Below are 27,114 nucleotides of genomic sequence, written 5' to 3'. Positions count from 1 at the left end.
CTTGGCATTGAGGTGAGTTTCTTGTAGGCAGTATATCATCGGGGGTTTTTCGTTCATTTGTTTGTCTTTTTTTGTGTGTGGTGGTGGTGGCAGGTAGTGGGGGGAATACTGGATCCCGGGGTGCTTTACCACCGAACTGTATTCCCGGTCTTTTTTTAATTTTTATTTTGAGACGGGGTCTCACTAAGTTACTGAGGCTGGCTTTGAACTTGTGATCCTTCTGATTACAGGTGTGCATCACCATGCCCAGCCTGAGTCTTGTTATTCAATTTATTAAGCCAGTTTTGTCTTTTTGAGAATTAAGGCCATATACATTGAGGATTATTATTGAAAGATATGGCCTAGTTCCTGTCATTTTTTCTTCTCATAGTTTTGAATACTCTGTACGTCCATTTCTTCCTCATTTACTCATTTTAGAGATATAGTTGTTTACTGTATTAATTATGTTTGATTAGTTCCTAATTCTTTCTTGGTTATTTACTTTTCTAATGAGATGTATTCTTTCCAGTGTCTTGATTATATTTATCTTTATTCTACTTCTGTGTAAGATTGATTCCTTTAAGTATCTTCTGTAATGATGGCTTAATAATTATGAGATTCTTATGCTTAGCCTGGAAATTCTTTATTTCATCTTCATATCTGAAGGAAATTTCTATTGGATATAATTATATATAACCCAGGTTGAGTTATTTTCTTTAGGGCTTCAAATTATTGAGATCCTTTAGAGTTCATGCTGAGAAATCTGCTGTTGTTCTGATGGGCTTATCTTTAAATGTGATTTGGAGCTTCTCTCTCACAATTTTTAACTTTTTTTTTTCTTTGTTCTTTGGGAAGTTTCTGGAGAGCTTCTTTTCTAGTCATGTCTATTTCGGGTTCTAGATGCCTCCCGTACCTGGATGTGCATGTTTTTCCCAAAGATTTGGGAAGGTTTCTGTTAATTTCACTAAATAGGTTTTCTGTGCCTTTATTCTATAGCTCTTCTCCCTCATCTGTTCGTATAAGTTATGGTCTTTTAATGGTGTCTCAGAGATCTTGTATGTTCTATTCATTGTTTCTTTTTTCTTTATTATTGTCAGAATGTAAGAATTTATCAACCTTGTCTTCAAACTCTAACATGCTTTCTTCCACTTGATCTAGTCTATTGTAAGGCTTTCAACTGCATTTTATCTGACCTGTTGAACTTTTCATTTCCAAGATGTTTGGTTGTTTTTCAGAATTTTTTTTTATTGAATTTTCTTTCATACCCTGCATTGTCTTCCTTAATACATTTAGTTGTTTACTTATATCCTCTTGGAATTCATTAATCTTTTAAAAAAATCATTCTTTTTAATTCTTTTCTCAGCTATTTATCTACTTTGAAATCTTTGGAATCAGTTACTAATGAGTTACAACCTTTAGGATGTGTCATATTCACCAGTATTTTCATATTTCTTGCATTTCTATGTTGAGTTTGTACATCTATTGGAATGGATATCCCTTTTACTTTTGTGAAGATCTTCTTAGTAACCTGCTCTTAACAGTGTGCCCTGGGACATTGGTTTATTTTGTAATGTCTGCATAATTCTACTTCGACAACATAGCATGGTTTCCATCACTACTTCTACTGTGATTCGTGGGTTTTAACATAATGTGTGGTGTGTTGGAGCCTGAGGGACCTGCTTTCTCTGTAGGTCTCATGTGCATGGGATCACTCTGGTAGTTTAAGCGGGTGTGATGTAGACAACAGAATATATGGTATGTGTGGTATACACTCTCTGTGGTTACTCCTCCAGTCTTTCAGGAATGATATGTCTGTCTGCTACATTATGGAAACAACCTATGTTGAGGCCCTTCGTAGGGGAGGTGTCTACAGTCTTTTGTGTTTTTTCTCTTTGCTGTTATTATGGGAGTGAATGTCCAGGAAGCAGGTCTTCAGGCTTTAGTACCACATAGAGGAAAGCAAACAACATGGACAACAACAAATAAAAGCAGCCCAGATAAATAAATAAATTTTTAAAAAGCAGAAATGAAGGAGGGAAAAATAACATAAACTAAAAAGTTTACATTAAGTTAAAAAAATAAAAATAAATTAATTTTACAAAAAAGTAATAATTTCATTGGTGCCTGCCTATTATCCTAGCTAATAGGGAGGCTGAGGCAGGAGGATCCCAAGTTTAAAGCCAGCCTGGGCAACTTAGCAGACCCTGTCTCAATATAAAAAATAAGTAGGACTGGGGATGTTACTCAGTGATAGACCACTTGCCTACATTGTACATGGTCCTGGATTTAATCCCCACTACTGGATTCAAAAAAAAAAAAAAAATCACAAGAACTCATTGAGAGGTGCAGTAAGTTTAACTGAAATAGATCCCAGTGAGCACTAGTGAGATGGAATTGATCACTACAGCACTTACTAACTCTTTTTTCTAAGTCTTTTTAAAAGCATAGTATCACATAATACCATAGTATTATGGGTGGCATATGCCCATAATCCCAGCAACTAGAAAGGTTGAGGCAGAAGGATGACAAGTTAAAGGTTAGCCTCAGTAATTTAGCAAGACCCTGTCTCAATATAAAATCTTAAAGGACTGGGGGATGTGTAGTTTAGTAGTAGAGCATGTGCTTTCACATGCATGAAGGTCTAGTTTTGATTCCTATCATCACCACAGTACAAAACAAAAACTTAATAGTGACTGAATTTTTCTTTGACTTCCCAATTCCCTCAAAAGTGCCTTGGCGAATAGTAGCACTGTGTCATGTTAGAGGTGTATATGTGTAGATAGATGACTTCATAATTTACATCTATCATCTATCCATATCCCATATCTATCCATCATCTACCACATTCACATATAGCAAACTTATATGTATAAATAATTAAATGGAAAAATACTGTCTCTGGGCAGTACTGTAAGGTAGTTATGAATAGATGGTAGATCTGCATGTTAACAGTTTTGATTTTTAAACTATACTAGTCGGGTAGGTCACATCTGTAATACAGCTACTCAGGAAAACTGAGGCGTGGGATCAGAAATTTGAGGTCAGTCTGGATAACTTATCGAGGACCTTGTCTCCAAAGTAAGAAGACCTGGGGGGTTGTGGCTCAGTGGTAGCGTTTCCTTGGGTTCATTTTCCATTAATGCAAGAAAATTAACTTCAAACTTCTCTACTTTTTTAAAGTTTAAATGTATTTTAATATTTTAGCTTTCCACATGCAATAAATTTGGTTATTTTGGGTTTTTTTTGTCTCAATAATATATAGAGTTGGAATCCCTAATAAGTATTCTCAAACTGGCTTTATTAAAATCCATACCTTATTTTTATTTTTTTAAAATATTTTTTTAGTTGTCAACTAATCTTTATTTATTTATATGTGGTGCCAAGAATTGAACCCTGTGCCTCACATAAGCCAGGCAAGTGTTCTACCACTGAGCCACGACCCCAGCCCTCTATACCTTATTTTGATAAGTAAAGTTTTTAGGTTGTTATTACCAAAAGTAACTTTTATAAGAGTTAATAAGTTTATAAGAGTTAATAAGTTAATAAGTCTATAAGACTACCCGTTTATAAGTTTATAATAGTTAATAAGTTAATAAGTCTATAAGACTACCCGTGGGAAAATAAAATAAACTAGGATAATGAAACAGTTTCCTATTAGTATTTTATGAGCATATGTCATTTTTTCCCCTTAAACTAGGTATTCCCAATTTTGTAGATAGTTGAATCTCTTTTGTTTTTTCATCATAACAAAACAAAAAGTAAGTGTTCCCCAAAAAGTACTGTTTGGGAATTGCCAGTACAGGCAGTGTTTTGTTTTTTGTTTTTGTTTTATTTAACAATGTGTTCTCATTGCTCTGGTGTTATATTTTAGTTAGTGTCAAAGATTACTTTATTTGAATATTAATTAGTCTAAATTGTTTATTATATAAGTAGTTAACTACCTTGTGGCATTGACATTTTTACATTCTACCACAAAGTCATAGAACTTTAACCAGATTTTAATATGCATTAACTTATTATTTGAACGTTATTCTTATATTTAATTTTTCCCCAGTGAATACATATTTGAAATATCTTCAGAGTTTTTAAGATTTGGTTTTACAAAATTATATATTCTGTAGGTGACCTGTATTCTATTTCAAAATGTCTCTTCTTCAGATTCTCCTGCACAGTCAGTATCCTCTGGAGTTCGTGCACCATCTCCTGCCCCATCATCAGTACCTTTAGGGTCAGAAAAGCCCAACAATGTCTCTCAGGACAGGAAAGTTCCAGTTCCTATTGGGACTGAACGCTCTGCACGTATCAGGCAAACTGGAACTTCAGCTCCATCTGTTATTGGAAGTAATTTGTCCACATCAGTAGGGCATAGTGGCATCTGGTCCTTTGAAGGGATTGGTGGCAGTCAAGGTATGATATGCTATCCTACTCACTAGATATTAAATTTATGCATTTAACTATACTACTTAAACAGTATCTAACTTTCATAATCTTAATTTTAAAAGATCTTTATTACTATCTTTGTTTTGACTTGTGAATCACTTTTTGTTCAGTTCCCATATGATCTCTTCATTGCTTTAATTTATCAATGCTTACTGAAAATTAGGCTAATTAAAGCATGTTAATGCTTTTCATTTCATCATATTAAGATGTTACCATTTCTTTTGAGGTCATTAGGTTTTATCTTATTTTTGTTATGTTTTGTAACACAAAGTGTTTTTATATCACTTCCCACAAACATGGAAGTGCTATAAAAATATATATATGTGTGTTTATGTGCGTGTATTTCTGTGTGTATGTATGTGGGTTTGTATATCCTAGTCTGAAAGAATCCACAGCCCAATGTGACAACACTTAGAAAAATATAAATTGCTTCGTTTAGCTGTTCTTCAATTTTAAATGTTACCAATTTTTGTTTCTTTTCCCTCAGACAAAGTAGACTGGTGTAACCCTGGGATGGGAAATCCCATGATTCACAGGCCAATGTCTGATCCAGGAGTGTTTTCACAGCATCAAGCAATGGAGCGAGATAGTACAGGAATTGTAACTCCTTCTGGTACATTCCATCAGCATGTTCCTGCAGGATACATGGACTTTCCTAAAGTTGGGGTAATGGTGATTTAAACTGGCATTTTCATTATTTCAAAATATTTCTCATCATGAACCTTCTTTTACTTGCAAGTATATTAACATTTATTTGTAAAATGAAGCTGGCGCTTGGGCTGCAAATACTAGTCAAATTCTGGCTAAAATATAACTTCTTTAAGTCTTGATTTTTATCTTAGAGGAGTGTTTTTTGCCAAAATATTTTGGATATAGTAGATGTATTTATAACCTAATGTTAAAAAAAAAACTAAAATAATTTTTAGATTCCTTATATAACACACACACACATTCCCAAAATGAGACAAAATTTTAAATATCAGTTTCAAAGCTGCTGACTCTGTTGGCAAAAAGTAAATAGTGTATTGAATGTTAATTTTGGGTTATTTTTTTCCTTTTTATAAGGGTATGCCTTTTTCTGTGTATGGGAATGCAATGATTCCTCCAGTAGCTCCTATCCCTGATGGTACTGGAGGACCCATATTTAATGGCCCTCATGCTGCAGATCCCTCTTGGAACTCACTGATAAAAATGGTTTCAAGCTCTACAGAAAATAATGGTCCTCAAACGGTAAGATTGATTATTCAGCAAGCAAACATTTATTTAATGTTTATGAAATGCAAGGACAAATAGGATTCAAGTACATTATGGTAACAAAAGAATGTAATTATAGGATCAGTTGAGGAAACAGATTTAATTTAGATGAAATATAGCAGAAGGGTGGGAAGTGCTATAAAAGGGAGTTGTTTGGGGTAAGATTATGGAACACCATCATATATACCATTGGGTAGCAAATAATAGACAAAAGATTTTAAGTTACAAGTTGATTGTCTTGTAAAATAATTTTAGGTTGACATAAAAATTTAGTGGTGATGTGAAAGGGGCCATCTAGAGATTATTTGTTAAAAGTATATACATGTTGGGGCTGGGGTTGTAGCTCAGTGGTAGAGTCCTTGCCTAGCATGTATGAGGCACTGGGTTTGATTCACAGCACTACATATAAATAAACAAATAAAATAAAGGTCTGTCAATAACTAAAAAAAAAGTATATACATATCAAAACTATCATTGACTGTAAAAATTTACAGAAATGGTTATATATTTGTAAATATATCATATTTGGTATGTTTAATGATTCATCGTCTTCAACAACCATTAATCTGTATCTACTTAAGTGATGATTTTGAAGAAAAAATGTTGATAAATAATATCCTGTTTGAGGAATGAGAGAGGTAGAAAAAATAAAAGATAAAAGTGGTTTGGGGACTGGAGTTGTAGCTTAGTGACAGCACTTTTTTAATATGCACATAGCCCTGGGTTTGATCTCTAGCACTACAGAAAAATAAGAAGTAGATCTTAACAGTGTTTTTCTCCATTTTTTTCTAGTACATTGCAAATTGGATATAACTTAGGTGTTTAGTACATAGGTACTAAGAGTATTTCATTAGTTTTTAATGAAGTATATGTGTTAAATATATATTTGATAAAATATGTATTTTCTATTCATAGGTATGGACTGGGCCCTGGACACCTCACATGAACAGTGTGCATATGAACCAACTTGGCTGATGAGGATCAGCTTGTTAGCCTGCAAATTCCTTTTCATTCAGAGGAAATCACCAGTGGCTGGAAAAAAAAAAAAAATTACGCTCCCAAATCATTCTACTGATGTGCTTGACTGAAGTGTGTAGGCTTTTTGCAGAAGAACTTACTAACTGACCTATTTTCTGTGAACATTTGTGACTGCCCATTCCCCATCATCATCTGTTTTACCTTAGTTAGCATTTTTCTTATCATTTTTCTTTTTTTCTTTCCTCTTCCTCTTTGGACATAACTTTCTGTTGAAGCTGTTCATTGGCTGGTTGGTTTTAGTACTGTAAACTGCTTCTGAGCAAACACGGAAATTTAGCAAAATTATGTAAACTTGATCCTGAAGTTTTAGAATGGCAAATAAATGTACAATTGTTTACATAACAGAAAAAGGCTAAGCAGAAAGTAAATTTCAATATGTCAGTATAGAGGCTCTACTTTATGTAGACTTAAATTAATGTGAGATATGTACCTTCATATTCAGAAATCTGGATGTTTCCTTCATACATTAAACTATTAATAAGCATAACTTTTCTACTTGTGTAATTTAAGTATAAAGTAAAATAATGGGCATTATCAGTGGATGTTTCCCTACATTGGATTTTAAAACACTCGCCCCTCTCTTTTGGGTTTGTAGCAAGGCACATACAGAAGAAATTTCTAACTTTCCCTTGTCTTGTTATTACTTTTCCACACTCCTAGAATTAATACATATTCTCTTCACTTTCTTCTCTTTTTGCCTGTTATCACTAATACCAGTAAAATTCTCCTGCTAATAGTGCAAAAATTCTGTAAAGATTTTCACTATAATGATTGCTACAGAGATGGAGCATCTTCATCATTGCCAATGGTTTCTTCTAACCACAAAATGTTTAGACTTTTTTGAGAATTTAAAAAGCCACCACTGTTACAGTCAGCATATACAAGTTCTTAATATACTGTTTATTATTAAACAATTCAGTGTACTATTTTATATTGGATAATATTGATTCTTAACATTGGCTTTCCATTTCTCAAGACATAAAAATTTTCAATTTTCATTAATTTAGTGAGAAGTATTTCTTTTTTAGTTTGAAAGGCTTCTTGCTCTCTACACTTGTATATTATCAATGAAAAGGATCAACAGCTAACTTGGGTTCAAGTAATAAAAGAAAGTTTGCGTTTGTCATTAAGACAGTTTATGGTAGATACATGAATACAAAGATTACAACATAAAGTCTCCATTTATCCTGTTTATGTAAGATACAGGATCACACTAAACTATTCAGTGGGATTTATATATTCCATCCACTTGAAACAATAAACAGCAATGTATCCGAGAAGAATACGTGTCCTGCCCTGTCTCCTATGGAAAAATAAATTATATGGTTGAAATGTAAAAGAAAGCATAAAAGTGAAGTAATGTATATATATCAATTTGTAATTTTTTTTTTTTTTTAGTTAGACACAAATTCTACACTGGTAAAACATAAACTAGAATTCAGATAAATTACCCAGAGTTGACAGTATGATTCCTTGGCTGTTCAAGAAAATGAATATTTCTTGCCTCTGATAATCTGACTAAAGAATAGAAAGTTGATTTTTCAAACACATCTAGAAGTCTATAAACAACACCCTCATGTTTTAATTTAGCATATGATCTTAAAATATATAATTTTGTTAAAATATGTAAATTTGTTTTTTCACTTGACTATGCCCAAATTTAAAGGAAAAGATAGAAGATCTACAAATAAATAGTAATGAAATAAACTACAGCACTTTACTAAAAAGGGGGTGTAATGTTATTTAACAAAGATATATGACTTTTGCCAGTGTTCTATATTTTTTTTGCCTATTTCTTTTCTGTGTTAACTAGGGTTATTTTCAACTTAATCTTCCTGGAGAGCAGATACTACTCAGTATTTATTACAACACATGAATTTGGTTGTTTCTTCACTAAACAGAATTTCTTAATATGGGGTGACATTCAAAATGCAGGGGGAAAATCCCTTTATTTTCTTGACTTTAAAAACTGGAGCAGGTGAATATAGATTGGAATGCTCCATATTTATATTTTGAGATCAGGCTTGTGAAGTACATGATTTTAGAAGTCTGTACTAGGAACATTTTTCAAATACATTTTTTATATTTCAGATGTAATAACAGTGCATATTTATTTGAACAATAAAAAACCAATTTTTTGAGACCCTGAAGGTCTTTTCTTCTTCCAAAGTATGCAAGATATATACATGCAGAACACATTGTGTTTATTTCCTCTTACTCTTTTTAAGAAGTGATTTAATTCTTGGAAATAATCCATGGGTTATTTCACACCTTAATTTCCCAAGTAGTATCTCAATTACTCTGCAACCTATTTATACCAACTATTCCATTTTAAAAATGACTGCTTAGTATTTCCAACAAAATCCCTCTTTCGTATCTTTTCAACATATAAACATAACCAGCAAAACTGATTTTAGTGTTTACATGAAAGAAAATTCTGTTTCCTATTATTATAAAGTAAAATCATTTTTATTTTACTAGTAGAATATTTTTTTTATAAATCATGAATAGTCATTTTTGTTCTCTGGGGAAACAAAATAGGTAAATAGTGTATTAAGTATTCCTGCTTGTTCTTCAAAAAGTATTCCATCTGTCTTTCGACTCAAATTACCTAAATACACATTTCATTAAAATAATATTGCACTCTATATTATTCACTTTATCTTTAAAATAGTACAAGGTGTTATAAATTGGGAAACTCAGGATCGTAAAGCCTCTTCAAGTCCTCTGATTCAGTCTATTTTCACTTTGATATTTTTCAAAAACACTCTCATAAGCTAGGCTTATAGATTACTGGTATAGTGCTTGCCTAGCATTTACAAGGCCCTGGGTTCAATCAATCACCAAAACATTTTTCACTCCCACAGATCTGACATTAAAGTGTACCAAAACATTTTATAAATAAGAAATTTTCATGTCAGGATTATTGTAAAATATCAAGGGAAAATTAAAACATCAGAAGAAAACCAATTTTTTAAAAATATTTTTTGTTGTTATTGGACCTTTATTTATATGTGGTGCTGACAATCAAACTCAGTGCCTCACACATGCCAGGCAAGTGCTTTTCCACTGAACTACAACTCCAGCTGCCCAATTTACTTTTTAAGCACTAGAGATTCAGTATTCCATTTATCTATTTTTACTTTAGATATATGAATTATGTTTCGTATATATATAGGTTATACTTTGTAAATTTGGGATGCTCCCAGATCTCTTTGGAAATACACATCTCACTGAATAAATGTTTGCTTGAATAAGGCATAGCGTTTGATCAACTCAGGTAATTGGCATTTAAGATGAGAACATTAATGCTTTATATTGGACATCTTGATTGCAAAAAATACTATCATTTTAATTTTGAATAGGTGAACAGAGAAAACTGGAACTTGGACAGAATTCCTTTATAATGTGAGACACAGTAACGGACTAACAGTTCTGTTGTAAGAGATTTCATGTTAGAATTCTATGTTTAAATGGATTCACATTGTTATAAAGTGAAAGCCAACTTCCCAAGTTCAGTCCTTGAAAACCAAAAAATAAAAATAAAAATGACAGGATATTTCTCAGTGCAGAGAGGGAAAACTAATTTCATTAGGTAGTTTCAGTTTTGAAAAGTAATACCTTGAAGAAGTAGTAAAAACTCTAAATCTGATTCCAAGGAGTAACTTGCTCATGAAAAAAATGGTACTTTTGAAACACTTCAGATGAAATATATATAAATATATATGGGAAATGAAAAATCTAAATGACATGATAATCTATTCACATTTCGAAAACTTTGGCCAGTTATTACCAATCTATTGACTGGATGGCATTAATAAATTTTATTTCTCATAGTTCTGAAAGCTAAGATATCCAATATAAACCTGTTGGCCTATTCCGTTCCTGGCGAGAAACTTCTTGTTTCTTCACATGGGGTAGTTATCTTTTTTTCTCTTTATAAGGACACTAATTCAACTTATGAGGGACCATTCTTATAACTTAATTACTTCCCATGGACCCACACCCAGATAACATCACTCTTAGATTTTTATAAACTGTAAATTGAAAAATTGTAAATAAAAATGTATTTAATACATTTGTCAAACAATAAGAACACAGTAATGCTGTATGAGTAGCCTTTTGGAGGGTGAGTTGTGTTGTGCTGGAGTTTGAACCCAGGACCTTCTTTACACAGGCACTCTACCACTGAATCACACCCACCTCCAGCTAGTGTAGGTTATCTTTATGATGACAGACTAGCTGGGAGCTGCAGCAAGAATATAAATTATTAGCCTAAGAAAAAATTTAAAATTCGGAGTACAGTTTCCACTGAATGCATATAGCTTTCACACTATCACAAAATAGGAAAATCCTAAGTGGAACCATGCAGGGCTTTATACATTTAGTTACTCTGTAAGGAACTCAAAGCTGAGGAAACCATTAACTGTGACATAACCCTAAAATTAAGGACAGTGGTAGAGTGCTTGCCTAATATGCATAAGGCTTTGGGTTTGACCCCAGCAGCACTGCCCTCTCCCGCTCAAAAAAAATGCTGTCCCATAATCTGGCAACAACAACAACAAAAAACTCATTTCTATTTAAATCTGGCATCACAGTAGGTTTGAACTATATTTTTAAAACTTCCTTTTGAGGGGCTGGGGTTGTGGCTCGGTGGCAAAGCGCTCACCTTGCACATGTGAGGCACTGGGTTCGATCCTCAGCACCACATAAAAATAAATAAAGATACTATGTCCTTCTATAACTTTTTAAGAAAATTTAAAAAAAAAAAAAAACTTTCTTTTGAATAGAAACTTTAGAATATTATTTCAAGATGATTACATCGAAGGAAAAAAATCCATTTTTTAATCACTGTAGAGGTTAAATAATCCATTCTTTTGATGTATTTTTACTTGAGTTATGATACACTTCATGCTGCCCGTGATCCTTACTCTTTAAATCAGAAAATAATACGTAAGATTTTTGCTACTATATATAATGTATCTAAGGAAACTCAAATTTGCAGCTGGGGTTTAAAACGCTAGCCGGAAAAGATGGACCAATGAAATATTATACCAAAGACTAAATTATGCCTAATGTTTAACGAATGCTGATTAACAACACTTTCGGGAAAGCCGGCATTTCAGCAAAGCATTGACTCTTGGGCATTATTATCGTAAATAATGTCTAGCGGAAGCAGTTGGATGCACGAAAAATAGTGAGGAACAACTTCTGGACACAAAACCACATAGCAAGCAGAGTTCACTACCAATAACACGATTAGGCTTGGTGAAAACAAAGAGAAAGGCAAACGCAGAAGACTAGATTATAAAGTAAGCTCTCCCTAGAGAATACCCCGCCCCTGTCCACAGTTCCGGTCGGGACCCCAGCCGCTGGAGCTCCTCCAGTGAGTTCCAGAACTGCCTAGTGCCGCGTGGGAAAGGTGGGACTTCCTTAACTCCTACGTCATCTCCAGTGCGACGCAAGACGTCACCGACTTGAATAGGAAGGTCAATCGGAAGGCTGCGGAACGGCGCGCACGGCTACGCCTAGTACAGTTGGCGCCTGCGCGGGCTCTGGGTTGAGCGGTGCGAATCGCTGGTCCCGGAGTCCCGCGACCTGAGCTCCGCTCCAACGTAGGCATGATGTGTAGGATGGGTTGTCGGTGGCAGCGGGTGCTACCTACCCTACAGCTGCGGACTAGGGGCCTGCCTCTTCTGCCATCCCTCTGGAACGGCGCCAAACCCCCAGCTCTCCCAATGTGGGCGGTGGCGTCAGTTTCTGCAGTTTCCCCTGACAGTGCGGGCGGCTGGTACGAGGCCCTAGCCGCGTCCGCGCCGGTGCGGGCCGCTGAGGAAGTGCTGCTCTGCGCGCACGCCGCCACAGGCCTTCCCTGGTGGGGCAGCATCTTGCTCACCACTGTGGCCCTGCGCGGCGCGGTCACGCTGCCCCTGGCCGCTTACCAGCACTACATCCTGGCCAAGGTGAGGAGCGCCGAGCCGCGCGCATACTTGATGTCGCCCTAGCAGTGGAGGTTAGACGTCTTCCTGGGTCTCAGATCCCGCTATGGTACCATAGTGTTATTGTTAGTCATCAAGGCCACTTTATTACTAAAAATTTTAAGTAGCATTGGATGTGTAAATATTCTGTCACACGTGTACCTGAAATTTTCGTTTGTCCTCCTGGGTTTGTGCTCAGAGCACAAGTGGTTACTCAACTTGTTCATGATGAGACCAGTAAAGAAATGAGAATATTGTTTGCATGTACAAATATTTAAGAACGAATTCTACTACTATGTATAATTATGCACCGATAATTTTTTCACACTACAAGCAAAAACTAAAGTCATCAAACATTACACTTAAAAAAAAAGAAGAAGAAATTGCATGGAAAAAACTATGTAACATTAACATCTTAAAAAGTTTTATCAGGCAGTATTATCAGGCAGTATGTCAGCGGCATCTTTGACCAAAGTATTCCAGCTTATATTTCTTATAAGAAAGAAACTACTAAGGTATCAGTTTGCAAACAATATCTTATCTTGGCACTTACCACTTGTAACTGTCACTTGACTTTTTAAGACATCCTTCTCCTTTCTGTGGTGTCAGTATAAAAATACATTCCTTTACATCACAATTTCATGATATGAAATCATATAACATGAGTTGAAATGCTTTGAAAACAAAAAGGGATTATTATTGTGAGATTTCATAAATATGGTTTTCATATTATTATAGTTAGGAAAAAGTTACTGGAAAGCAAAACAAGAAAGGTAGCGGGAGCAGCATGAAGGCAGTGAGCTTCTTTACAGAAAGAACACAGGGCAAGAATAAATGCAGTTTTTAGTTTTGGTTTTGTGGCTATCAGAGCATACTAAAAGCATATTAGCAGTGTGCTGTTTTCTCTGTTTACATTACTGGAAAATCTAGGGGTGAAACAGTAAAACCCTCAATGCAGATTTCATTTAATACTTACAATTCTGTGCTATTATACCTTTTAAAAGTGAGGGAGTAGGATTTTAGGGGTTAAATCCCTTATCTAGGATTAGACAACTAGGTATACAAGCTGGAATTTGAATTTGTGACTAAGGACATCCCAAGCAAATTGACATTTTATGCTTAGACTTAAAGTTTCTTGACATAAACCACAATTTTAAAATGAAGGAAGAATAAAATTATGAAAGGTTATGAATAAGATCCTTTATGTGCTCATTACAAGTTCTACTTTTCCTTTAGCTAGGTGGAAAATTTGCAACCAGAAATAAAAAACATTGCCAAGCATCTTAATCATGAAGTTGCAGTTTATGCAAATCAGTTGGGATGGTCCAAGAGAGTTACCAGGTAAGTAATTTTATGCATATAAGACCACAAATTATCTGTGTGTGTGTGTGTGTGTGAGAGAGAGAGAGAGAGAGAGAGAGAGAGAGAAAGAGAGAAATGTGTAAGTGATGTTAATTGTTGGTTTGGGTAAATTTGTCAGGAAAGTAGTTCCTATTTCATATTCTAATAAATCAGTATGTGGCATGATACTTTTATATATTGAATAAAAAGCAAAGAGATAGAACAGCAAAGATAAGAGCCTACTCATGGTTTTTATTTCTGAGATAGCAACTTGCCCAGTTCTCCAAATCCTGAGTTCTTTTGATCCTTTCACCTCAGACTCCCAAGTTCTAGGACTACCTTATTCAGCTTTATTCCTATTCTTGAGGGACTCGAGCCCATTGAAAAAGGCCTATCATAAATAATAATGACAATGAATTAAGGAGTGTATAATAGAGTATGTGCAAAGAGCTAGGGCATTGATGAAGGTTATGACTTGAAGATACTTTGCCATTCTGTTGGAATATTAGTCCAGAAATTTGCAAATTTGACCTTTTTGAAAAGATACAGATAATAGACCATATGAAAGGGGACATAGAAAATGTTAATGCCATAGTAGAAGCATTTACATAGCCATGGTGCTGCCCAAACCACTGTGGTGGTTCTGTGCCTCTTGGAAAGCCCTTGTCCAAAGGTGCTTTACTGTGCCCAAGGATGTCTATAGTCATCTACTGGGAACTAATAAATCATTCTGCTTCAGTCAACCTAAGCTACTCGCTAGTTGATTTCCAGTCTTTATTAGACTGTAACAAAGTAGTCACCAGTTCACAGCAATGAGAAAAATAAGGGTTTTTAGTATAAATAAGTGTTGAGTATCTTGTTATTCATATATTTTATATAGATGTATATTTGCTATCTTTAATATGAGCTTGTGTCTATATTCAGTGCAAAAAAGACCTGACATTTTAAAAAATTATTGTGATAGCTCAATGTCTATTTGATAAAAGTAGGCAAGCCTATAGTTTTGAAATTTTATCTTTCAGACAAACTTGATTATTTTTGCCAAAAGCAAAAAGAACAGATTAATGGCTATTCACCTGGGTTATGAACACAGCCTAGATTGTGGCACCTTGCTTTTGTAGCACTGGCAGGATGGTTGGCTTGATCCATCCTTTTACAAACTGTTGACTTTGTAGGAAGACTTATCTGATGAGGGCTTCCTGTATTTTTAGCAGTGTTGTGTTGGGAGTCTGTTAGGTTATATAATACTTCCAAAGCCATGCTTATGTGGAAGTCTGATTTGTTGGATAACTGAAAGTCATTCAGGAACCAAAATGTGCAGGTGTCATTAGAGAAGTAACTAGAGGTAAAGTTAGAAAAAGAGAAAGGCCTGAATGTATTATCTTAATTCAATACTATAATTTGATTAAATTGAACAAAACTATTGAATGCCTGCCTTATACAAAATGTATGATATAGGAAGCTGGGTGCAGTAGTGCATACATATAATCCCTTTGACTCAGGAGGCTGAGGCAAGAGGATCACAGGTTGGAGACCAGCATCAGCAACTTAGTGAGACCCTTTGTCAGAATACAAAAAGGACTATGGATGTAGCTCAGTGATAGTGCTCCCCTGGATTTAATCCCTAATGCCATGCGTATATAATGTAAGAGATTTAAAGATGAATAAAACCGAACACTTGCCCCTCAAGGAAACTAGACTTATGAACAAAGTAATTAATGTGGTAAACAGAAAACAGATTGAGAGAATCTTCGCAAGAGAGTTCACTGAAACATGGAGATCAATTTTATAGTCCAAGAGAATATACAGTCCAAAATCACATAGCTACAAAAGGTACAGAGATCAAGTAATAAGGTTTAGCCATGCACAGATTTGAGTAAAATGGACTTCCAGCTTTAATATTTCTGATATTAATTGTAATTAGACCATGTCAGGAGTGAAATTTTCTGTTAAAATCTAATTGACTTCTAGGCACAGTGGTGCAGGCCTGTAATCCTAGCAAATCTAGAGGCTAAGGCAGTAGGATCCCAAGTGTGATGCCAGCCTCAGCAATTCAATGAGGCCCCAAACAGCTTAGCGAGACCCTGTTTTAATAAAAGATAAAATGGGCTGGAGACATAACTTTGTGGTAAAGCACCCCTAGGTTTAATCTCCAGTACAGCAACAACAACAATAACAATAACAACAAAAGGAAAAAAAAAATACTGAATTGGCTAAAGACCATCAGAGACAAAGCCTGTAGTCTGAAAGTGTCAGATTTATCACATTGTTATGCAGTTTTGTACATTGCTATAGAAGTTTTAGTAAAGGTTTAATTTGCCTGCACAATATCATAATTAAGACCCCTTTAACTGTAATCATAGCATGGGTGTGTTTGTGCTTTGGGGATGAAGAACTACCAGCAGTCAAATGATATTATCTTTCCCTCTTCCCTCAAACTAGGCTCACTTATCTAAAGAATATGAGGAGGCTTGTTTCAGAGCTGTATGTTCGGGACAACTGCCACCCTTTCAAAGCCACTGTGTTGGTCTGGATTCAGCTTCCAATGTGGATCTTCATATCTGTTGCCCTTCGGAATTTTAGCACAGGGGGAGCACATTCAGAAGGTAATTGTTATAGAAGTTCTGCTCCCCCAAATAAGTTCTTTAACATTGGTTTTTTTTGTACTTAAAGAAAGAAAAAAAAATCATAGTTTTTATAATTACCATTTACTCTCTTTCTTACAAGATATAGAATTTAAAATCTGAGGTGTAAATAGGCTAGCTCTGTTAAGAAAAATATTTTGTATTGAGTAAAAAATAACAAAAAAGAAGAAAACATATTGTGAATAAAAATAACCTTTTAAAATCTTTAAAGTCTCTAGTGTTAGGGGTACTTTATTAGAATTGTCAAGCTACTTAGGTTTTGTATACTTTCCTCTGCTATTTTTAAGAATTCTATTATTTGATTTATAAAACTGTTTCAGCAGGTTTTTCTGTTCAGGAACAATTAGCTACTGGTGGGATCCTCTGGTTTCCTGATCTCACTGTGCTGGATTCTACTTGGATTCTTCCTGTCTCCCTTGGTGTCACCAATTTATTAATAGTGGAGGTCAGTGATTTTAAGTGATATTTGTTTGACATTTAAGTCATTAGAAATTTTGTTGCTCCTCTTCTGACATCAAATATACATGTTTGAGTTGGTGGAGATACTTCTGAGCTGCAATTGAGACATTAACTGAGGCCAGTCCCTTAACCTTTCTGCATCATAAAATTCTCATAATTAAAATAAGATCACTGAGTTAGAACACTTCCAAAGTCTCTTTCAGCTCTCAAAATGCCTGATTTTAATACATTCAGTTTTATAATTTATTTTTGGTACATATATTAATTAAGATTCTTAATCAATCTGATTTTATTCCCACAATAAGTAGTATTTTGTGTGTATACATAAAATGAAAATTTGTAGGTCAGGAACATGGTCAGTACTTGACTGCCATTTTCTTGCTAAATGATCTTAGAAAAGTCATGGAATTTCTTTTACAAGATGAATTGAGAAAATGCATAAATATAAGGTATGTCCTCTTGGTCTTCTCTAAGCCATTATCGTGTGCTGCCTTATCAACAGTTTGAAGGCATGCTTATAATTTCATAAAGAACTCTTCTCAATTGAGTGTGGTGGCACATTGCTGTAATCCCAGCAACTCAAGAGGCTGAGGCAGGAGGATTGCAAGTTCGAGGCCAGCCTGAGAAAATTAGCAAGGCCCTGTCTTAATATTTTAAAAAATTTTATTTTTTAAAAGGCTGGGGATATAGCTCGGTGGTTAAAATTCCCTAGGTTCTGTCCACAGAAATCTAGACATACACACATGGACATACAAAAAGTCTCAGACTCATACTCTGAATAGACCATACATAGAACTGGAAGAAACCTTAAATTTTCTTTTTGGTACTGGGGAGTGAACCAAGGGGCACTCTTCCACTGAGCTATATCTGCAGCTGTTTTTATTAATTTTGTAAAGTCACTGAGGCTGGCCTTGAGCTTGCAGTTCTCCTGCGTCAGGTCCCTAGTTGCTGGAATTAGAGACATGTACCACCATTACTGGCTAGAAATTTTTTACCGTGGTTGGATGCCGGGTTTCTGTTCTCGAGACTAAAAGGCTCAGTGGTCACTCTAGTTAAACTGGGCTAACTGGGCTGCACGAAATAACCACACAAGAGACACAAATACCTTTTTCTTTGGGGTTGCTGTGATGGCTCCTCTGACCTTAAGGGTCTGCAGAAAGAGAGAGAGAGAGCATGCGCTGACCCCTTTTATTGAGGAGAAGCTATTCAAATGAGGCAAGGGGTCAGGTTTCAGGGGGCTGAGTCTATCTTCATGATGTCCACTGTCAGCAGGTTGACTGACACCTGGGTAGGCCATACCCAAGAGCACAGTAAGAGGAGGGGACACACACAAGGCACTTCCATGGAAGATTCTATCCTAAACAGGGCAAGGGGTTATATTACAAAGGAACAGGTGAGCATAGCTTCACCCATGGGGCTCTAGCAAGACACACCCATTTCTGTGACTGAGTGCCTCAGCACCCAGCTGGGGAGTGTAATTCAGTCATCCTTAAGGTTGGCCTCCCACAGTTGGAATCTCACAGACCTCAGGTCCACTGATCCTTGGGAAATCTAAACATCTTTTTAAAAATATTTCTTGTATACTGTTTGTTTATTTTTTCAAATGAGGAAAATGAAGATGATAAAGCCTAAGGTCTTGGGTAAAAATTTCTTGAGGAAAACTTCATTTGTAGTCTAAATATATTTCCTAAGAGCACCTAGCATAGCCCCCTGAATTGGTTGATAGTGAATATTTGGTATAAAAAATGTAGTGGTAAACAAAGGTTAAAATTAATTAATATCAATGCTCTAGTCTTTTCCTCCATACCCTCTAATGACTAATAAAAGCTTGTTTTTATTTAATATACAATATGTGCTAGACATTTTTGTACACAATGTACATGAATTAACTCATTTAATTGTTAACCCTGACTATAATGACCCCATTTTAAGGAGCAGGGGGAAAAAGGCACAGAAAGGTTTAAAGTGTTGCAATGTTATTCAGCCACTAAAACTGCAGGGCCGCTGTCTGACCCTAGGTAGTTTGGTTCTGCAGTCATGATAATTACATTGTGCTTCCTCTTAAATAATTCACACATCGTAACTACTTTTTCTAGCCTTGGTTCTCCCCTTTACTCCATGTAATCAGGTCACAAATCTATGAGGTATCTATTCAATGTCTTTTCTATACCAGTCACTATATTTAGGTGGCAACAAATAAAGGCAATGATTTCTACACAGTTCATGTCTTTCAGGGATTCTTTAAGCTCCATTTAAGAATTCTGCATAATTGGGGCTGGGGGTGTAGCTCAGTTGGGTAGAGTGCTTGCCTCAGATGCAGAAGGCTCTGGGTTCAATCCCCAGCATCACCACCAAAAAAAAGATAAAAAAGAACAACTTAGAGTAGAGGAAGAATTCTGCATAATTATTAAGATATTTTTTAAGAAAGATGATCAATCACATAAAGTTATCTTAAAGCTTAAGTTATTTTAAAGCTTGTCTGATATAATATGCATTGTACTAATCATTGTATGTATACATATATTCTCTCCCTTCAGATTTTTGCTCTACAGAAAATTGGAATGTCTCATTTTCAGACGTATATTACATACTTTGTCCGTGCTGTATCAGTATTGATGATTCCAGTTGCTGCAACAGTACCTTCTGTGAGTAAGCACCAGCATTGGGTGTGTCATGTACTAAATCTTCTCCTGAGCTTAAACTGACTGGGATCTTGCCTCTTTTATTGAGTTTCCTCTGATCACTTGATCTCTTACTGATATGGTAATGTGTATGATAACTAAGCTACTCTGTTTCTATCACTAAGAAATTTGGACATTTCTTGGGATTGGTTAATCTTCTTTTATGTAAATATGTCTTAACTCTCCTATTAAATCAAACTCCTTTTTCCTGCCTCTGTTTTTTTAATCTTGCAAAGTATTTTGCATCATACCAAATATAGTATTTGCCCTATTTAATTAGTTGATATATTGAACTTTTTCTTTCTGTATAGACAGACTAAAGAAATTAGTTATATTACTTACCCTTTTAACAACATTATGAGAAAAGTACATTTGTCCTTATTTATACCTCATTAAACTTTTGATAAAAAATAGAATTTGTTTTAAGTTATTTCAGTCCTTTGTGTATTTCCCACAGATACTTTAAAGCTGTGGTAGGTAGCTCCATTTTTACTCAAAGCCAACACAGACCATTAAGTAGAATTTACTTGTTGCTAGTAGTTAGGGTTATATCAGCAAATGTTTAAGTAATTCAGAGTAGTTAAGGAGTAATATGTTTTTTACATCAAAATGTGTTTTTTAAGCTATCACTTGAATATAATTCTGTCTTTAATCCTGTGCAAAATAAGTAAGGTTCCTCATCTCTGAGATACACATCATAATGTCTATGAGAATTACCGAAAAAGCATCAAGTACCTATTGTAGTACTTTCTATATAATGGGAGTATTGTAAAATATCCCATAAAAGTAGAATAGTATAAATTTCATTGCATTTCTGGGAATAAACAATACCAGTTCAATCAGAGAAACTCCCCCTAATGAAATAAAATAGGAGCAATGAAGTTTCAGTGAAGGATCAGATTCAGAGTAACACATCTAAAAAATAGTGTCTTCAATACCAAAGCTTATTCTGTCAAACATAGGAAACCAAGAGTTAGGTAGTTTAGGGGTGATATGCCAACTTCTGAAGACAGTGGAGACCCACCTGCTTCTCTTTCTTTTTTTTTTTTTCTTTTGTGGTACTGGAGCTTAAACTTAGGGGTGCTTTACCACTGCATCCAATCTTAAATCCTTTTTGTAAAATTTTTTGAGACAGACTCTTCTAAGTTGCTGAGACTGGTCTTGAAATTGCTATCCTTCTGACTCAGCTTCTCAAGTCACTGGGATTACAAATGTGCCTGCCTATCTCTGCTCCAACATCCGTAGTCTGTTATTTCTCTCCCTAAGGCTACAGGATGATCATGATGACTTCTAGAGCTTGCTATCTTGCTGCTTCAAATACAATCAGCTCCTTTTAATAAGCATTGCCAGCTATCCCACCAAACTATTGTGTTTATATCTTAATTGTGTGGCCACACTTGACTGCTGAAGAGACTTGGGAAGTATGTATAGACCCTCTCCCCCTCCAGATGGCAGCGTACCCAACTGAAACATCTGGATTTTGTTGCTCAGGAAGGAGAGGGATTGATATTTACATGATAAATTATAGTCAATGAGGTTAGGCTTAGGTGGTTTTCTGGTTGATGGATAAGTCAGATGATGATAGCTAATGTTTATTCAGTGTTGACTTTTGTGCCAGGCACTGTAAAATGGTTTAGGTACATTACCTCATTTAATTCTCCCAAAAGTGCAATGAGGTAGGTACTCTTTTAATCTCTACTTTGGTGCTGAGGAAACTGAGGCACAAGTAGGTTAAATAACTCCCAAGTTCACTTACCTACTTATGCTGAGTCTTACCACACATCCAGGCTGTTTGGCTGTTGCTTCTAACTGTTGTGCTAATCTACCTTTGATGACATTTTGTATTCTGCCCTGAAAGACTTATTTTGGAACAGATGCAAGTGCTTAACATAGGCCACGTACTGTGCTTATTATTATTATCACACTATATGAAATATCTCATTTATTCCTCAAAGCAGTCTTTTGAGGTGCATTAGTTTCTGGCCTATTTTAGGTGAAACAACTGAAACAAAGGAAAATAACTTATGAAAAGTCAGATAAATAGCAAATAGGATCAAACTAAGGCATTTGTCTCTACAACCAGGACTGAACAGTCACATGGTTTTGCTTGTGGGGCCTGACCCAATGACAAAAGTTTGGAACAGATGTGTTGTCTATACATAGACAACATATACAGAGGCTGTAGAACTTGGTCATTGACCTAAATAAACAGTCTGGATGATAACAAAAAAGAAAGATGCAGCTAATGCTGAAGCTCTCTCAAGAAGGCAGAGATAATGCATTCCTGACTCCTCTGAAACACTGGTTATGGGGAATATTTGGGGAAGATAAATGAGTACATGGGGGAAAATAAGGTCTAGGGAGTCTTAATATTGCTATCACAAATGGCCACAGCCCCATTTTTCGTATTCTACCCTCAATATATAATCAGTTTGTCAGAACCTTTGGTGGAGAAAAATATGCTTAATTGCCAAAGTAGGGGTGAGATCACTCCTGGGCCTCACCTGACAACTGCTTTCCGCCATCCACTTGATACCAAAAATACTTCTTTTTGCCTTTGGTTTTCCTTTCAACTTACTTTCTTATTAGATCCCTCACAATATATAATAACTGCACATGTTAGCTTGGTCCCAGTGTACTTTCATTTAGAGATTTTTATTTTCTTTTTTATTGCTTTTTTGTCTCTGGACTTTGTATCCTTCAAGAATGGACAGGCACTAATATCCATGTTCTCTCTTTTTAGTCAGTTGTTCTCTACTGGCTGTGCTCCAGCTTCATGGGCCTTTCACAGAACTTGCTGCTGCGTTCTCCTAGATTTCGCCAATTTTGCCGAATACCGTTGACCAAGTCCAATTCAGATACTCCTTATAAAGACCTCTTTACTGCCTTCTATGCCAAGTTCATTTCAAGAAAATGACATATTTTCCAATAATTTTGAAATGATTGTATCATTATGACTTTAATGTATTAAGTTTAGATGTTTAGGTATTATTTAATTTGCCTTTATATAAAAATCATGAACTCTCTGAAAATGTATGGGTTAAGCTATAATCCAGATATATTTGACAATAATTAAAATCTTTGAAGTACTAGAAATGTAGTATGCTTAATTGTGAAAGAGTATGAGAATTAAACTTAAGTATCTGTCCCAGTTCATAAAATTACAACTTGTTAGAGGCGTTTAAAGAATGGGATCCGATAACGAATGATGTCAAATTGTACAAAAAAGTCCCACACATTAAAGTTTTGTAAAATAAAAGGATATAGTGAGATGATTCTTAGTATTTTGCATAGGGGCAGAATTACAGACTTAAGTAAGTGTACATTCTACTGGGTACAGTATCACATACCTGTAATTCCAGTTACTCAGGAGGATGAGGCAGGACAATCAAAAGTTTGCAGCCAGCCTGGGCAACTTAGCAAGATCCTGTCTCAAAATTAAGAATAGTAAATAAATAAATAAATGGATGAATGAATGAATGAATGAACAAATGAACGAACGAATGAACTGGAAGTGGTAGAGCACTTTGCTTGTCTTGTATGTGCTAGGCTCTGCCTGGGTTTAATCCCATGTACCACCAAAGGGGAAAAAAAAAACACCTGTACATTCCATTTTCTATTTAAGAACTCTGGAATACAGAATATGACACTATTTACTGCTAGAGCCTAAAGTAGAAATTTTTAGGCATTAAGTTTATTTAGCCAAAGATAGAAAACTAGAAGGGCTGTTACATATTATGAAGGTGATTTTAAACATTTATTTGGGAGGATAAAGTATTCTAGTGGGCTTGTGAAAAAGACTTAACATAGGAAAACTTGACAGGTAGCAGAAGTTATGACTCCAGTTTTTTGCTTAATTTGGAACCATGATAAAATTAATTATGGTTGAATATTTAGGAATAAGTTTGGCAGATAAATTGGAGAAGATTATAAATTTTCCTTGAGATAAAATATGGACCTGATTCTAAGAAACCTTGTCATACCATCTTTTTCTTTGGTAGGGGGGAGTACTGGGGATTGAACTCATGGGCACTTGACTAATGAGCCATATCCCCATATTTTATTTAGAGACAGGGTCTTAATGAGTGCTTAGCGCCTCACCATTGCTGAGGCTGGCTTTGAACTCGCCATCCTCCTGTGTCAGCTTCCCGATCCACTGGGATTAAAGGTCACATAATTGCAAGTGAAGTTGTGCAGTTCAGAGACTGAGCTATTTGAGTGTTTTCCATCATCACCAAGTAGACCCTTGTCTCCATGAGCAGCTGAAAGCCATAACATTCTAAGAGCTTAGAACTGTTAGAGGCTAGAACGCCAGCAAACAAAGCAAAATGAAAACAACTGAACCAAATTGATGTCAGCTGAGGACTAACAGCCACAGAGACAGTGTCATTGGGTGACTGGAACAAATTATGATTGCAAAGCCTTAGTGTGATACAGTCTAAAAGCAAAAGGAATTACTAGGAAATTGTGAACTTCATGCAATAATTAAAATTCTGTCGTTGATATTGCATTGTTATGTTTTGAACATTTTTGTTGTCAGATGAAAAATAGTTGTATTCATTAGGTGTATTTGTGCTACCAAGACAAATTCTATTATGCTGCTCATACCACCAAGAAGATATTATTGAATATATTTATTGGGAATATTATAAGATTCATGTTTTCAAAATACACTTTATGATTGTAGAATTTGTAGGGTCAACCCAAAGTTGCTTACAATCTGGTCATATGGATCATCCCTGGAAAAAAAGGATTACTTCCACAAAAGAGGATCCTTCATCCCCCATGCTCAGAATGCCTGACTTTCATGTCTGTTTTACCTGTCTTTCCACAATCCCAATTAAGAAGGATTTATGAAAGTATTTTGATAGTGACTGATTGATATCCATAGGAACCACAAGGCCTGACTGATATAAAAAATAAAAACAAAAGGAATGTTTGCAAAATGCCCAAGTGTTATCAGTGAGATTTAAATTAAAGAATGCTTTCCTCCACAGACCTTGCCTAGTTCTCAGAACACTTAACTTTTGCTTTGCTATAACTTGAACAAGAAGACTTATTAATGTAGTTATACTGAAAGAGTAAGTCCTAAAGAGAATCTTGTTTCCTCAGGTTGTACCACTGACTGCCTTCTTAGGTAAGTTTGACAAGATATCTTTGCCTTTTATTGCCTAGTCTTATACTGCTGATTTTTTTTGGGGGGGGGGGGGAGGGTGGTGTTTCTGGGTATTTTAGTTAAAATTTTTGATGGAAAGACCTGGAAATAAAAATAAATGCTCCGACAGAGCAGTCACTCTTATTGAATTATTCTACATGAGGCAACAACAACAAAAAAGACATATCCTTGAAGATCTTCGCTAGACTTCAGAGGTCCAAGAACTCTGTTACAAGTTGCTATGGAAATGCCCAATTTGTGTTTTTTAAATATTTTGAAATTTCACAGGCGTGCTTCTTTCCCTTTATATTCCTAACAAGGCAATTACATTTATTTTGCCCTATTTGAGAATTGGAAAGATGGTACTGTATTTGATTTAGCTTTGATTTTTATCACTTTACTATGGGAAAATCATAGCTCTGCAAGACAACTTGAAAATGGAATGTGAAATATACCTATGTTCATTTCTCTCCAGCTGCATTTGTGTGTGTTCCAACTTGCATACAATTAATAATTTGAGAAATTTATTCTAATTATAACCTCAAGCTTCTGGAATGTTTGTGAATGATGAATGCTTCTGAGGGTGGGAGAATTAAAAATATAAAATCTGTATTGTGAGATTTCAGCTTCTTTTTTTTTAATTTTTTATTGTTGGTTGTTCAAAACATTACATAGTTCTTGATATATCATATTTCACACATTGATTCAAGTGGGTTATGAACTCCCATTTTTACCCCATATACAGATTGCAGAATCACAGCAGTTACACATCCATTCATTTACATGTTGCCATACTAGTGTCTGTTGTATTCTGCTGCCTTTCCTATCCTCTACTATCCCCCATCCCCTCCCCTCCCATCTTCTCTCTCTACCCCATCTACTGTAATTCATTTCTCCCCCTTGTATTATTTTTCCCTTTCCCCTCACTTCCTCTTGTATGTAATTTTGTATAACCCTGAGGGTCTCCTTCCATTTCCATGCAATTTCCCTTCTCTCTCCCTTTCCCTCCCACCTCTCATCCCTAAACAGAACATTAAACAATGTTAATCTTCTTCTCATGCTCTTCGTCCCTACTCTGTTCTTAGTTACTCTCCTTATATCAAAGAAGACATTTGGCATTTGTTTTTTAGGGATTGGCTAGCTTCACTTAGCATAATCTGCTCTAATGCCATCCATTTCCCTGCAAATTCTATGATTTTGTCATTTTTTAATGCAGAGTAACACTCCATTGTGTATAAATGCCACATTTTTTTTATCCATTCGTCTATTGAAGGGCATCTAGGTTGGTTCCACAGTCTTGCTATTGTGCTGCTATGAACATGGATGTAGCAGTGTCCCTGTAGCATGCTCTTTTTAGGTCTTTAGGGAATAGACCGAGAAGGGGAATAGCTGGGTCAAATGGTGGTTCCATTTCCAGCTCTCCAAGAAATCTCCATACTGCTTTCCAAATTGGCTGCACCAATTTGCAGTCCCACCAGCAATGTACAAGTGTACCCTTTTCCCCACATCCTCACCAGCACTTGTTGTTGTTTGACTTCATAATGGCTGCCAATCTTACTGGAGTGAGATGGTATCTTAGGGTGGTTTTGATTTGCATTTCTCTGACAGCTAGAGATGGTGAGCATTTTTTCATGTACTTGTTGATTGATTGTATGTCCTCCTCTGAGAAGTGTCTGTTCAGGTCCTTGGCCCATTTATTGATTGGGTTATTTGTTATCTTATTGTCTAATTTCTTGAGTTCTTTGAATACTCTGGATATTAGGGCTCTATCTGAAGTGTGAGGAGTAAAGATTTGTTCCCAGGATGTAGGCTCCCTATTTACCTCTCTTATTGTTTCTTTTGCTGAGAAAAAACTTTTTAGTTTGAGTAAGTCCCATTTGTTGATTCTAGTTATTAACTTTTGTGCTATGGGTGTCCTATTGAGGAATTTGGAGCCCGACCCCACAGTATGTAGATTGTAGCCAACTTTTTCTTCTATCAGATGGCGTGTCTCTGATTTGATATCAAGCTCCTTGATCCATTTTGAATTAACTTTTGTGCATGGTGAGAGAAAGGGATTCAGTTTCATTATGTTGCATATTGATTTCCAGTTTTCCCAGCACCATTTGTTGAAGATGCTATCCTTCCTCCATTGCATGCTTTTA

At 35.5% G+C, this 27,114-nt stretch overlaps 2 protein-coding genes and 1 non-coding gene across 10 annotated transcripts in view; all 3 read left to right on the top strand.

The window, feature by feature from the left end:
- Nucleotides 1–7,198, top strand: part of Ankrd17 (ankyrin repeat domain 17) — a 147,646-nt gene extending 140,448 nt beyond the window's left edge. For all 7 annotated transcript variants that reach the window (XM_071614337.1, XM_027950848.2, XM_027950847.2 and 4 more), the window contains 4 exons: nucleotides 4,138–4,386; nucleotides 4,907–5,085; nucleotides 5,485–5,649; nucleotides 6,589–7,198. In XM_071614337.1, coding sequence (XP_071470438.1) covers nucleotides 4,138–4,386; nucleotides 4,907–5,085; nucleotides 5,485–5,649; nucleotides 6,589–6,648 — 653 coding nt within the window. In that variant the 3' untranslated portion in view covers nucleotides 6,649–7,198. The remainder of the gene's footprint in view (nucleotides 1–4,137; nucleotides 4,387–4,906; nucleotides 5,086–5,484; nucleotides 5,650–6,588) is intronic.
- Nucleotides 7,199–12,212: 5,014 nt separating this feature from the next.
- On the top strand, nucleotides 12,213–22,911 carry Cox18 (cytochrome c oxidase assembly factor COX18). 2 transcript variants are annotated; one of them, XM_027950879.2, is made up of 6 exons: nucleotides 12,213–12,674; nucleotides 13,930–14,030; nucleotides 16,473–16,636; nucleotides 16,999–17,120; nucleotides 19,672–19,779; nucleotides 22,559–22,911. In XM_027950879.2, the coding sequence occupies exons 1-6, from the start codon at nucleotides 12,333–12,335 to the stop codon at nucleotides 22,730–22,732; spliced, it is 1,011 nt and encodes a 336-aa protein (XP_027806680.2). In that variant the 5' UTR covers nucleotides 12,213–12,332; the 3' UTR covers nucleotides 22,733–22,911. The 2 variants fall into 2 exon arrangements, with proteins under 2 accessions (XP_027806680.2, XP_027806679.2); XM_027950878.2 differs by having other exon boundaries at nucleotides 16,996–17,120.
- Trnal-cag (transfer RNA leucine (anticodon CAG)) lies at nucleotides 19,412–19,485 on the top strand. Its single transcript has one exon. It is a non-coding gene; the product is annotated as a tRNA-Leu (tRNA).
- Nucleotides 22,912–27,114: the final 4,203 nt, after the last annotated feature.

This window comes from Marmota flaviventris, chromosome 7, assembly GCF_047511675.1.
Source record: "Marmota flaviventris isolate mMarFla1 chromosome 7, mMarFla1.hap1, whole genome shotgun sequence".
Classification (NCBI taxonomy): Eukaryota; Metazoa; Chordata; class Mammalia; order Rodentia; family Sciuridae; genus Marmota; species Marmota flaviventris.
This window is presented reverse-complemented; position numbering and strand designations above follow the sequence as displayed.

Excerpts from the sequence above, each read along its gene's own strand:
- Cox18 (XM_027950878.2), top strand. The coding sequence starts at position 12,333 with ATGATGTGTAGGATGGGTTGTCGGTGGCAGCGGGTGCTACCTACCCTA. Across the intron at positions 16,637-16,995 it reads AGGGGGAGCACATTCAGAAG|CAGGTTTTTCTGTTCAGGAA; the intron begins GTAATTGTTATA and ends AAACTGTTTCAG. Across the intron at positions 19,780-22,558 it reads TTGCTGCAACAGTACCTTCT|TCAGTTGTTCTCTACTGGCT; the intron begins GTGAGTAAGCAC and ends CTCTCTTTTTAG.